The 12,007-nt window shown below is 42.1% G+C and overlaps 1 protein-coding gene and 4 non-coding genes across 5 annotated transcripts; all 5 read right to left on the bottom strand.

Annotated features, from left to right (window-relative positions):
- Positions 1 to 4,309: 4,309 nt before the first annotated feature.
- Positions 4,310 to 10,489, bottom strand: snx15 (sorting nexin 15). The gene is made up of 7 exons (XM_085400309.1): positions 10,278 to 10,489; positions 9,562 to 9,718; positions 7,850 to 7,965; positions 7,401 to 7,680; positions 7,144 to 7,302; positions 6,602 to 6,799; positions 4,310 to 4,909 (listed from the first exon to the last, which is right to left on the bottom strand). Exons 1-7 carry the CDS (start codon positions 10,374 to 10,376, stop codon positions 4,776 to 4,778), a joined length of 1,143 nt encoding a protein of 380 aa, XP_085256435.1. The 5' UTR covers positions 10,377 to 10,489; the 3' UTR covers positions 4,310 to 4,775.
- On the bottom strand, positions 5,430 to 5,511 carry trnal-aag (transfer RNA leucine (anticodon AAG)). The gene has a single exon. It is a non-coding gene; the product is annotated as a tRNA-Leu (tRNA).
- On the bottom strand, positions 5,753 to 5,834 carry trnal-aag (transfer RNA leucine (anticodon AAG)). The gene has a single exon. It is a non-coding gene; the product is annotated as a tRNA-Leu (tRNA).
- trnal-aag (transfer RNA leucine (anticodon AAG)) lies at positions 8,507 to 8,588 on the bottom strand. The gene has a single exon. It is a non-coding gene; the product is annotated as a tRNA-Leu (tRNA).
- On the bottom strand, positions 9,219 to 9,300 carry trnal-aag (transfer RNA leucine (anticodon AAG)). Its single transcript has one exon. It is a non-coding gene; the product is annotated as a tRNA-Leu (tRNA).
- Positions 10,490 to 12,007: the final 1,518 nt, after the last annotated feature.

Here is a 12,007-nt window from a genome sequence, read left to right as displayed (position 1 = left end):
ATGGTGGGGGGGAAAGAGTGAGAGAAACGGAGAGGGCAAGAGCAGGAGGGGGTGAGGATAGATAGATACGAAAAGATCAATAAATGGCATAAAGTGTATGTTCATTGATTTAGTCGGAGTGAAAGAGTGATGGCGGGGAGAGACGAAATTAGAGGACAGAAAATGCTGGGAGCAGAGAGGAGGGCAGTGAGTGGGTGGTGAAGGGAGAAATAGATATAAAAATCTAATTAAAGTTGCATTAATCGATACTTTCATGTCAACAGTGGGTCAGATGAGTATTTTCAGCGCAAGAGAAAACCAATCATAGTGACAAAGTAGCAGAAAATGATCACCCAACGCTGCGGCTGCCCTCAGCTCTGCTCTAAAAGCGTTATGATAAACCTCCTGCTCAGGATCTCCCCAACTTAGCAACTATAGGTTGAGAACACCCTGGAGGATTATGCAGGCGCAAGTCAAAATATTTTTTGAACTAGTCCAAAAAGAGAAAAAGCAGCTTCCATAAATCAGATAGCCAAAGTCAAAAAGGCCAAATTAGTGCGAGAAAAAAATCAGTGAATGCAGGGTTGCATTACTGCATTGTAGTACAGTACCAATCAAAAGTTTGAACACATCCATTCATTCACTATCTATCTATCTATCTATCTATCTATCTATCTATCTATCTATCTATCTATCTATCTATCTATCTATCTATCTATCTATCTATCTATCTATCTATCTATCTATCTATCTATCTATCTATCTAGGCGAATTGGATCATTCTCCTGTTAATAACATCAGACAGTGTTCCAGCTAACTGGCTGGTAACTCCACTGAATGCACTGACAGCAAAGGTAACACTGGGACTTTGTTTCCTGCAGGGCTGTCCTCATGAGAGACGTTTCATTGTAGCCTTTGATGGTTTTCGGTGCTGCGGTGTGTGTGCGACATGCTTTAAAGTCTGATCGTGTCACTGGGTTGCTTGGTTTTCATAGATTACACCTATTTCTGAAGTAAGCACACATACTAGACTTGATCCTACATTTCCCATAATGCAACTCAATGACATATTTCAATTAAACCCTTCCTGGACGTCCATGCCTTCTTTGCAGTCTGAAGGCAGGCTTTTGGCTCCCCTTGGCTTCTTGGAAACAGAAACAGTTATCACCGGGTGTTATGAGATTCATCAGGATGAAGAAAACTGAATTTTCTGTCTAAAATTGGTGGAGTTGTGCTCAAATGTTGAAACTCTTCCTGCATGCTTTTAGTGATACGCTTTGTCTGACGTTCAGGCTCTGGGTCAAATTGAAAGAGACACAGAGAGGCTGTTAACATATGTCAAGACAGGCAGAAACAGAGAGACAGGCAGGCTGGAAAGGGTGAGAGTGAAGCAGACAGACAGAAAGAGAACAAATGGTTGTGCGTGCATGTGTGTGTGTGAGAGAGAGGGAGACAGAGAGAGGAGAGGGAGAACGAGAGGCAGAAGTGTACTCAAATAGCTTAGGGCAAGGTGACAGAGAGAAACGAATGGACAGAAGAATAACAAGCTCACAGAGGGGGGTTAGTGTGTATGTGTGTGTTAGGGAACGAGAGAAAAAGGAAGACACAGAGGGCGGAAGGGAAGCGCAATAGAGGAAGTTGAGAGAGCAAAAATAAAAACAGTCAGAGAAAGTGTGTGTGCGTCGTGTGTGTGTGTGTGTGTGTATAGACACCCAAAGGTGTCACAGTGTGCAGTTTGGCTTGATGATGACCCACTGGGCATGTAGGTCATAACGGTTTGTCTCTCAGAGGCATGACTGTATGCCTGCATGCATCCATTAGTGTGAGCCAGTGCGAGAGAGTGTGTGTAAATAGAAACTCGGCAGACGCGCACACACATGCAAAGTGGGTCTCTTAGAGTGCGCTTAAGAGTGTGTTTGGTCAGGGGTTGGAGAAGCAGTTTTTCTAGTCGCCAGGACTCAAAAAGATACTTAAACATACACACTCATGTCACCCACACATGCTGCAAATCCAGAATGGGTACACACACGCATAGCTGCCCTTTATGTCATACATGCACACGTAATGTACCATGCATGGCACTAAATTATGCACAAATACACACAGGCGCACACCGACACACACATCTCTTTCTTTTGATCTCTCGTGATAACGCACACACACGCACAGGGGGAAGCTATTATGCTCTCAGGCTGGAGTGTTTTGATGGTATAATTGCAGTGACCAGTGAGGAGAAAGAGACGGAGTGAGGGATGGGGATGGAGGGAGAGAGAGAGAGAAAAAAAGAGGAGAGTGCTGACACTCTCAGCATGCTAATGTTGTGAGGCTCTACCCCCCCTGTGATTTCAAACCTCCCACCCTCCCTCCATCTCTTTGTCTCTCCATCTTCCTATCTCACATCCTCTACATTTCACAGGTGGAGCACTAGAACGAGGGGGAGATGGAGAGAAAGGTAGAGAGGTGGAGAGATGAGAGGAAAAGAGGGATGTATAACAGGATGGAGCAATGTTATCTCTTGCTTTCTCTCGCCATCCCTCCATCCACTTCAAGCTCACTACAATGGTCAAAACAAAGCATGCAAAAAGAAAAAAGAGGAGGTATGGTGGAGGGGAGGAAAATAGAGGAAGAGGGAGGGTCCTTTTTTCCCATCCCTTTAACAATGGAGGGATGATCTCTGCTTATCCTCTAATCTCATCCCGTCTTTTTTCCCCTCTCCTCCGTCCTTTCTGTCATGTCTCACACTCTGCAACCCCTCAATGTGGTGGGAGAAAGGGTAGCCTTTTCCTCTCGTTGGCCTCCCTTTTTTTGTCACCTCTCCATCTGTTTGTCCTTCCAGCGCTCACTCAATCCCTCTCTCCTCTCCAGAGAAGGGATTCTGGTGCTGGCTGTGATCTTTTTTTCTCTTTTCCATCTTTTTTTTTTTTTGGCATTTCATCTCTTTCCTCTTAGTCAAACATCCAAAATATCCCCTAACAAAAAGGTAGTCGGTGCGTATCGTGGTTTAGCTTCATTTACATACTTGGTCACAAAAATGCATGAAAAATTGATTTGACTGATCAAGTATATGCAGATATAGTCACAATATTTTTTGGACCATCTTGCCGTTTTTTTAACATCCAACTCGGCATGCAAAAAAGCAAAACCTGTAGCATTAATTTTTCATTAAGTAGTATAGCTGAAGGCAGAAGAGTTCGGCTACAAGTAGGTTTCAGTTTCCTCCCCAGTTTACTGCTTTGTGCTCAAAATTGTTCATCTGGGAAAAACAAATATGACATTTACCTTGATTTTAACATGAACAGGGAGCATGAGTTTCTGCACTACAGCGTTTGTTAGTGATTATAATCCAATAAGTCAACAGTGCCTCTCAGAGGTAATGCCTTGCTACTGCAGACCCACATGCAACGCGATTGTGAGGGACACTGGGAATAGTCTCATTCCTCCAAATAGAAACAGGATGAAGTGAATGCCCTCATAGTCCAAATGCTCAGTATGACCCACCCCCTATGCAGTGCGACAGATAAAACCTTCAGTATCTATGCCTGCAACAGGGAGACACCTGTTTTACAGGTATGACCAGTACTTTTTTGTCACACTGGTCTTAATCATCCAAGCTTACTTAGTTTGAATCAGTGTTTTCAAGGTGGCATGGTTAGCATGACTCCTGGTCAGGCTCCTGCTCCAGCTAGCACATGACGTTACACAGCAGTTGTTGGAACAGTTCCTGAGCCAAACAGTGAAATCAAAGCAGACCACGCAAAACTATTATTCAGCATTTGTAGTTCAAAATGGGCACACTTTTATTTATCTGCTGCTTATATTGAACCGAAAAGACAAATATAAGACCATAAAAGGCCTAAAGACAACATAATCCCCTTAATAATTTATTTGTGTGCCCTTATTAGATTAGATAATAAAAGACAGTTGGATCTGTTAAGGGGCAAAATGATTATTTGCATCTTTACTGAGGAAAACAACCATTCTTTAGGGAAATTTAATGTACTTTTTATATGTTGCCATCGTTTTCAAAATCGGATTTATTCATGTGACTACTGCAATTATGTCACGTGTACTCATTTCAAACAGGTAATTAGAAGATAGAGCTCAGTTTAATTTATTAAAAAATGAGTGATTTATTCCAAATAGCACAAAGGTGTTGACACTGTTTGCACTTTTACTACTTACCTGTAGTAAAACCACATTTATTTTGAATTGATTGACTGATTGTGGACAGCTGTAGTTACAGACTTGGTAACACTGTTGGCTGAAGCAGTGAAGCCAGTGTTTCAAAATGTAGCGAAGAAGCGAAGGAATCTTACTCACTTAAATTAAAATCATATTTATTAACAAAAGATTGTGCAAAAATGTAAATCACTGATACACTTATACATTATTGTGCTCAAGAAGAGGACAATGTAAAGGAAAGACAAAAAGAAGAAGAGATGCATTAATCCAATAAGTTAACAGCTACGTTCAGTTTCTGTATATGTAGATTTTGTGAGTCACAAGTTTTTCAAAACAAAGGCAACTAAAGATCCAGTTTGTACTGTAGTGTGTACCTCAGACGTGTGGGTCTGTATGTTTGTGCCATGTTGTTTCATTTCCACGTGGATGCGGTTGTATTTGGGAATGCCACGGTCCAAATGTCCGTATGTGCACGTATCCGTGAAACTGTTTATCTCTACTTTTCGTCAGTATGCCTTTGCGTGACATGCCCGTGTATGCCACGACCCTGAGCTCCATTGTGTTCCAGCTTCTCTCATATATTGTACATTGTGCGTCAATACACGAACGTGCATCTAGTGGTCCTCTGCATGTGCAGGTGTGTGAGTGTGAGAGGGTGAGGAGTGCCTTTCGACCAACATCTCAGCGTGCTTCAGGTACTGCGCCGTCCTTCGCATCACAGACTCCCTGCGTACTGGATCAGTGTCTCCTGCATAGACACAGTGATAAAAATGATTAGTGTATAATATTGTACATGTGGAGGGTTTATCTGAAAAGTGTAACAGAACAGAGGAGACTGACAAAGACAACAAAAGGGACACGTTATGCTCATTCTTAACTTCGCATTCTTGGACTCAACTAGAATATATGAAAATAATCCTTATTTATTTGTTTGAGACAAGCTATTACAGCTTCCCAACCTCCTCCTTTTAATACAGCTTTCTTCTGATTGGCTCCCCCCTCGTAAACAAAAGGCAGAACTCTATGTCTGAGGTGTCCATAACAGGCACATCCAACCTGATGGACATCATACAGAGCTAAGTGTTGGAAACATAGTGTTTGCAGCAGTCTGAGTCCATGAGTCTAAACATGCACTGACCTCATTATCATTTAATATGACCATCTACCATTATATTGCTGTTTGTATGAGAGATAGCATAAAAAAGCATAATACAAATCATTATCAGTGCTTTACAATATACAGATGATTAGGAAAAGGAAAACAACCCTGGCAGCAGTGGGATTCGAACCTACGCCCCCGAAGAGACTGGAGCCTTAATCCAGCGCCTTAGACCACTCGGCCACACTACCTTGCAAAAAATACACCAGCCCACTGTCAGAAGGTTAGCAGAGTTTACCCTCCTGACCACTTGACCACACAGACATGAAAAAGATACAGTACAGCATCTTTGCATTTAAAGAGGTAAGAGCCACAATGGGCACAAATTAGTTCTCACACACTAACCAAAGCTTTGCAAAAAAGAGCAACTCTAAACACAGTTCTTCTTATGAAGCTACTGAACTGTACTTTCCACACCTGAAAAGGTTAAAGTGGCAGTGGTGGGATTTGAACCCACGCCTCCGAAGAGACTGGAGCCTTAATCCAGCGCCTTAGACCGCTCGGCCACACTACCTGCACATCAGGACACACGGTGCGTGTCGACATGCTGAAAGTTGATTCTGGTCCTCTAGACATTGGGGAGCGTCCCCCAGGAGGGTCATAGACCCCCTAATGATCCTCTACACGAGCCAAGGTGTGAAAATGGGTGTAGGTCACAATCCACGCTCCTTAGACGAAGAGTAGAACTGTTGCAAGTGCAACATTTCCCTTTGGCCATAAAGAAACGCACAATTCACCATAGACAACTGATGTCAGAACTTACTTGTCAGTAACACAACAGCTTATAGCAAAATAACAGCTAACGCAGGAGAGTAAAGTTGTTAACGGCGCATTTATCGGCGCGGTAGCAGCACATCGGACAAAGTGCTTGAATATGGTCGGTGAGGCGTCACAGCTGTAAACCTAACCGCACAATTTATTTTTCATTTGGACACGGTGCACCGTCTGGCATTCTGCAGGTTCTGCAGTTGACAAACTGATTTCATGGTCTATTGCCATAGCAACAAAGCTGTTTTAATAATTGACGCAGAAATAGACATGACAGAGAGCATTCGAGTAAAATGCTCCATGTGAAAAAAACATAAAAGGTTTTTGTTGAACTCAGAATGCTCACAGCAGATTAGTAATTCTAATTTTCCACCACTGCGACAACCACCTAGTAGTAGTAGTAAGTAGTAGTAACCACCTCCTCGGCTCCTTCATCAGTATTTTTACCTCTTACAGGAGTATCTCTCTCTTTCTCCACCCACCCACTGATACTTTTGTACACTGAGGGCTCACCTTGTACTCCAGTGATCAGAATATCCACTGCCATCCTGTATCCACAAATGGCAGAACTAATTTCTCCCTCCTTCTCCCTCTCCATGGCAGCTGTCAGCTCCTTGGCAGCTTGGTTTAAGTAACCCCCGTCCTCTCCGTCCACACTGTTTGATGGTAGTGAGAATAACTCTGAGTGGTCGGTGGAAGAATTGGATCTATCTGTAAATCAAAGAAAAAGAGATATTGTAGTAGTAATGATATTGTCTTTAGTGAACTATGTCTTATGTTTTATTTGTTAGGTTTTAAAAAGTCACTATCTAAAATAAATCACTGATTGTGATGCTTTTAACCAGAAACAGCAGTTAAGTCCTAATAGAGCTCCAGCATAAATGTATAAAGACATTTACACTAGTATATGTTATCAGGAAGCCTCAAAAAACACTGATCACAGACATCTTCTTATCCACTGACACAGTAAGTAAAAGCGTTAATGGATAAGACACATATTCGGGAAGATTAAAATCAGCTTTATATGATTAAATTCACATTTATTTTGGCATCACCTTGTTTATAGCAGGGATCAAAAACAGCCAAGTCATTATCAGATAGTGGAGGAGGAACTTCTTCCTTTGGGGATGGGAGTCCTTCAGCCACAGAGTCAAACAGTGAGTCGAATTCTTCCTGGGTCTCTTTTGATTCGGGGTCCGTGAATGGAGATGGGACTGGAGGGAAAACACGGATCAAAAAAGTGAGAACAACGGTAAGAATATAAGAATTAAATGAGGACATAACAGACCATCACACATTGTGAGATTTCTACCTCGGTCATCCAGCTCTGTGTCGCTAAGCTCCTCTTGCTCTTCTTCTGTTGGAGATCCTCCGATCTCATTGTAGGCTTCAGCTGCCACTTCTGGTTCTACCACTTCTAAGCTCAGGTTATTGCCCAGATCCTGGGGCAAGGTGGGAGCCTCCCTGCCCTCCTCTTCCTCAGCAGGCTCACAGTCTGATGCCCTACGGTTGGGGAGGGGGATGAGAGGAGGAGGCAGAGGCCCCGCAGAAGAGAGAGGTGTGGCATCCAGAGGCCTTGTTACCTCACCACCCTGAGTAAGGGAAGGGATAGACTGGCAGCATTAGAGAAAAGGGGTCTGGTAATATAACGAATGTTAACCTGGCACACGTTTCGTTTTTCTGTTCTGTCTTTTAATGTTTGTTGAAATTTGAGTAATGGTTGATTTTGATTGTAAGAGTGCCTCTCTGAGTGTGTCTTACTCTGAAGAACTCCTTCAGCTGTGGGCTGTTATACAGAGCAGGAATGCTGGTAGTAAACTGAAGCATGGCCTCTGCTGCTTTTCTCCTTTCCTCTATCACAGCCCCATCAAACCTTCCTAAAGTTACAAGAGACAAAAGGGAAGTGTTACAATTTCTTTTTCACTTCTGAAGCTGCCGTTAGTGTTAGTGTTAAGTAATCGCCATTTGTCGAGGTTAAAACTCCTGCCATCATATTAAGCAGGGCATGAAAAGTTGAATGAACTCATGAATCATGACTGTTTATAGGTATGGCTCAACTGATTTGCTGCGTTTGCAGTTTGATTTTAGTAACCACTGAAAAATGAAGCCAGTTCAGCTCTTTGTGTACCATAACTTTGCTCTTCTCTTCAGCTGGCTGACGGACCAGCATGAGAATGAGGAACAGCGGACCACAGACTGAGTTACCTGACACTGTCTCCATCGACAACAAAACTCTCTGCAGGGAGTCGCACCATTCCCGGAATGTGCTGGTCCTGCTGAACCATATTTACACTTGAGTTTTTACACACAATGTTTCGCAAGGAGGCCAACCCTAAACATGATGCTTCTAATAAAGACAAATAGAGGTGTGTCTTAAACTTCCTTTTTTCTCTCCACTGCCAAATGAAAATGTTTACATGGCAGTGGTGGGATTCGAACCCACGCCCCCGAAGAGACTGGAGCCTTAATCCAGCGCCTTAGACCGCTCGGCCACACTACCTGCTGAAAGGCTACGACTCACTATCCTACCTCATTTTAGCTTTCTCAGAATACATTTGAAGGGAGGACTGTACTCCACAGTTCTGACATGCTAACTGTGAAATTAACTTTGATTGGTCGATGTTGCTGTACACATCACAACAAGGTCCAAAGAGAGTTCAGGTTTGCATAATTGCCACACTACCACAAAACTGCCCACCTCCCATTCAGACTTTTCTCATCAGCATGATCTGATAAAAAATACAGCACAGCTGCTTTTCATTTTCAACACTCATGCAAATAGAGTGCAGGAGGAAGGCAAAGCATCTCTAGAGAACACATACACATGCTCCCCTCGAATGCTTTCAGGAAGGGTCACATTAAAACAAATGGAGCTACCTGCTATAAATAATGAAATTTTAAAAGAGCATATCCAATGCATCTCATTATAACAAATTTAGCACATATAGCACATTTTTGGAAAGGTCTGATCCAACATTTTGAACAGTTCTCAGATAATTAGTTTCATGAGTCACTTCAAGATATTTAAATAGAGACACAAATCCCTCTGGGGTTCTGTCAGGAAGAGTCAGATTAAAATAAATGGCGCTACCTGCTGTAAATAATGAAATTTTAAAAGAGCACCTCACGCTGGCAGTGGTGGGATTTGAACCCACGCCTCCGAAGAGACTGGAGCCTTAATCCAGCGCCTTAGACTGCTCGGCCACACTACCACAAGACAACCCTCAGTTCATCAGCAAAAACATACAACACAGCTGCTTTTCCAAGGAGCAAACAACAGGCAAAACTCACAAACCAAAGCAAAAAGACCGACCCTAAACATGTCACTTCTCATAAAGACAAGGAAATCTGACAGGAAATGTCACAAGAATTGTGACGAAAGTCTCAAAACAGGAATGAAAGACATTAAGCACAACAATTGCATGAAAGGCTCCGCAGGAATCTAAAGCATAACACAATCTTTACTCATGTACCAAAAAGTTGTGCTCGGGGAAAAGGTGGAAACTCCTCCTCTCTTCTGAAAAGGTTCCTGTGTGTGTAGGCCAACTCCCCATGGAGCTTCTTCAGCTCTGAGAACCTCCTCCACACAACCACCTCCTTCACATCTTCTGGGTGACGCTTGGACACAAACTGCAGATGATAGAATATAAAGTAAAACTCGCTTAACTGGCTGCATGTTTAACAATGAGACACAGCAAGTTTGCTTTTTGGCAACACTGCAGAGGCCACGATTTAAATGATAAATTTAAGGGAGAGCCATGAGTGCTTGATCCTCTTTGACTTTATACGCATGCCTCTGTAGTCATGCGGGTGCTCATGAACTGGATCACAAGTTCTCTCTGTTTCATTGGGCTGCTCATTGTGCACCACTGCCTCAAATAAAAGGCCCGTTGTATAGTTATTTGTTTATTTATATGAGCTAGCTGCGGGCGCCTGTCACTCTACTTCGTTAGAAATGAACACTACTTATAATAATACCAAGTCACTTACTTTTAACTGATGTAAAAGACCAAAGAGAACAGCGCTAAGCTAACACCTTTGTGCTACGCATTTCAAGTTAAAATACGTTTTGTCAAGTAATAAGCAAAACAGCTAACCACGTAGTCATTAAGCATGATTACACCCGACTCTACGATAGGTTTCAATTAATGACGCTGTAGCTAAGGAGAGATAAACAGTGTAAACTCACCCTCGCCGTCACTTTGTACTCGGTGTGGCCCTTCTCGTGTGTGCGTGGGTCGGCAACGGAGAAGAACCGATAATAGTCTTCTTTGAGTTTCCGTGACATATTTGCTCTCGTCAATAAAAGAAAAACGGCGCTGTGGTTTTAGCGGCACAAAACGCGAACGGTCAAAGGCTCTGTTGTGATTCTTTCGCCCCTCCTCTCCGTGGATGTACTCATTTCCTGGTTGGTGACGTGTACGAATGCGTGATTACGTAGGAGAGACGAGACGTCAAACTATTCAGTTTAATGTTAAACAATTTATTTCCTCCAGTAGGTACATGAAAATAAATTAAACATTAAAAAAATACTTTTAAAAAATGAGTCCATGGTTTTTACGTACTTTTTTCTTTATTTCTTTGTTATATAAATTAAATCTAAGAAGCTATAATGGATCCAGTCCCAGGGATAACACATACAGACAACCATTCACACTCGCATTCACACCTATAGGCAATTTAGAGTTACCAACCAACTTAACCCCACTAACTGCATGTCTTTGGACTGTGGGAGGAAGCCGGAGCACCCAGAGAGACCCCACGCAAACACGGGGCGAAGATGCAAACTACACAAAGAAAGGCTCTGGCCATTCAATATGTGGTAGTTTTTTCAAATGTTGTTAAAACTGGAATAGTAAGATGAAATAATATATTAAAAGTATATATAGATATATAAATTTATGTAGCAATAATTTTATGAATATATGAAGATAACAGGACTGGGCCAACCGTATCCATATCCACTGTAACCATAATGTTACTCACTTTACCTTTCTCTGATTTTAATATTGTTGTCGATCAGTCACCGTTGATTAGTCACATTGTCACAGTCATAAAAATGCCCTCCAACTTGTATTAAACATGTAATTATCAGGGAAATACTCCAGGGGGTGCTCTAATGTTTCGTAGTTTTCAACACAGCATAGACACTTAATTTAAACATTTTAAATTAAGATATTCATTTTTATTTGTATGACTTGTTGTGTTTTTCCTCATATAAACCCCCCAAAACTGTGTTTGTGATGCTAAAAGGAAACATATTCTCCATCAAAGATGACGCTAAAAGAAAAAAAAAAGGCACATAAAAGTGTTGGACATACCCTTTTTGAGACAATAGAACAAAGTGAACAACAACAGACGGTACTGAGGAAGCTCCAGCTGTGCATATTGTCTAACATCCCCTACCACTGTATTCCTAAGCTTTTATCTGTTTCCCATAGGATATAAATGTAATGATCAGAGGCCTGTTTAGTTGCTATATCTGATTCACCTATTTACAGCAACACAAAGGCTTTGAAATTGTCAAAATATCCTGAAGATCCTCATATTCAATGGTCCAAAGCCTTCCTCTCAAAGCTTTTAACAAGATTCTGAGTTTAGGCTGACGCTCACAGGTCCGTTGTCATCTTTATTGGTTCTGCTTGTCTCTCTGGCAAATTACCAGCTAAACTATAAGAAAAATGTTTAGCATACCAAATGACAGACTAAGAAACTCAGCTCAGCAGGCTGTAGTCATGCTGCAATGTCATATTCAGGTCCATATAGATCACCTGCATGTCCATTCTGGACGATCTGATATCCTCGTGTTGGCGTTGTTCCCACATCATCATAATTAATGTTTTTCCAGGGTCCACATTACAAGTGACCAATCACCTTCTTGTGACGTCATACTTTTGCGACTTCGAAAAATACCCGCCT

Source organism: Rhamphochromis longiceps, linkage group LG3, assembly GCF_057381845.1.
Source record: "Rhamphochromis longiceps isolate RC_006_pf linkage group LG3, R_longiceps_female_GT1.1, whole genome shotgun sequence".
Lineage (NCBI taxonomy): Eukaryota > Metazoa > Chordata > Actinopteri > Cichliformes > Cichlidae > Rhamphochromis > Rhamphochromis longiceps.
This window is presented reverse-complemented; position numbering and strand designations above follow the sequence as displayed.

Excerpts from the sequence above, each read along its gene's own strand:
- snx15 (XM_085400309.1), bottom strand. The coding sequence starts at position 10,376 with ATGTCACGGAAACTCAAAGAAGACTATTATCGGTTCTTCTCCGTTGCC. Across the intron at positions 7,966-9,561 it reads TCCCCGAGCACAACTTTTTG|GAAGGTTTGATGGGGCTGTG; the intron begins GTACATGAGTAA and ends TTGTAACTTTAG. Across the intron at positions 7,303-7,400 it reads CACAGAGCTGGATGACCGAG|TCCCATCTCCATTCACGGAC; the intron begins GTAGAAATCTCA and ends TTTTCCCTCCAG.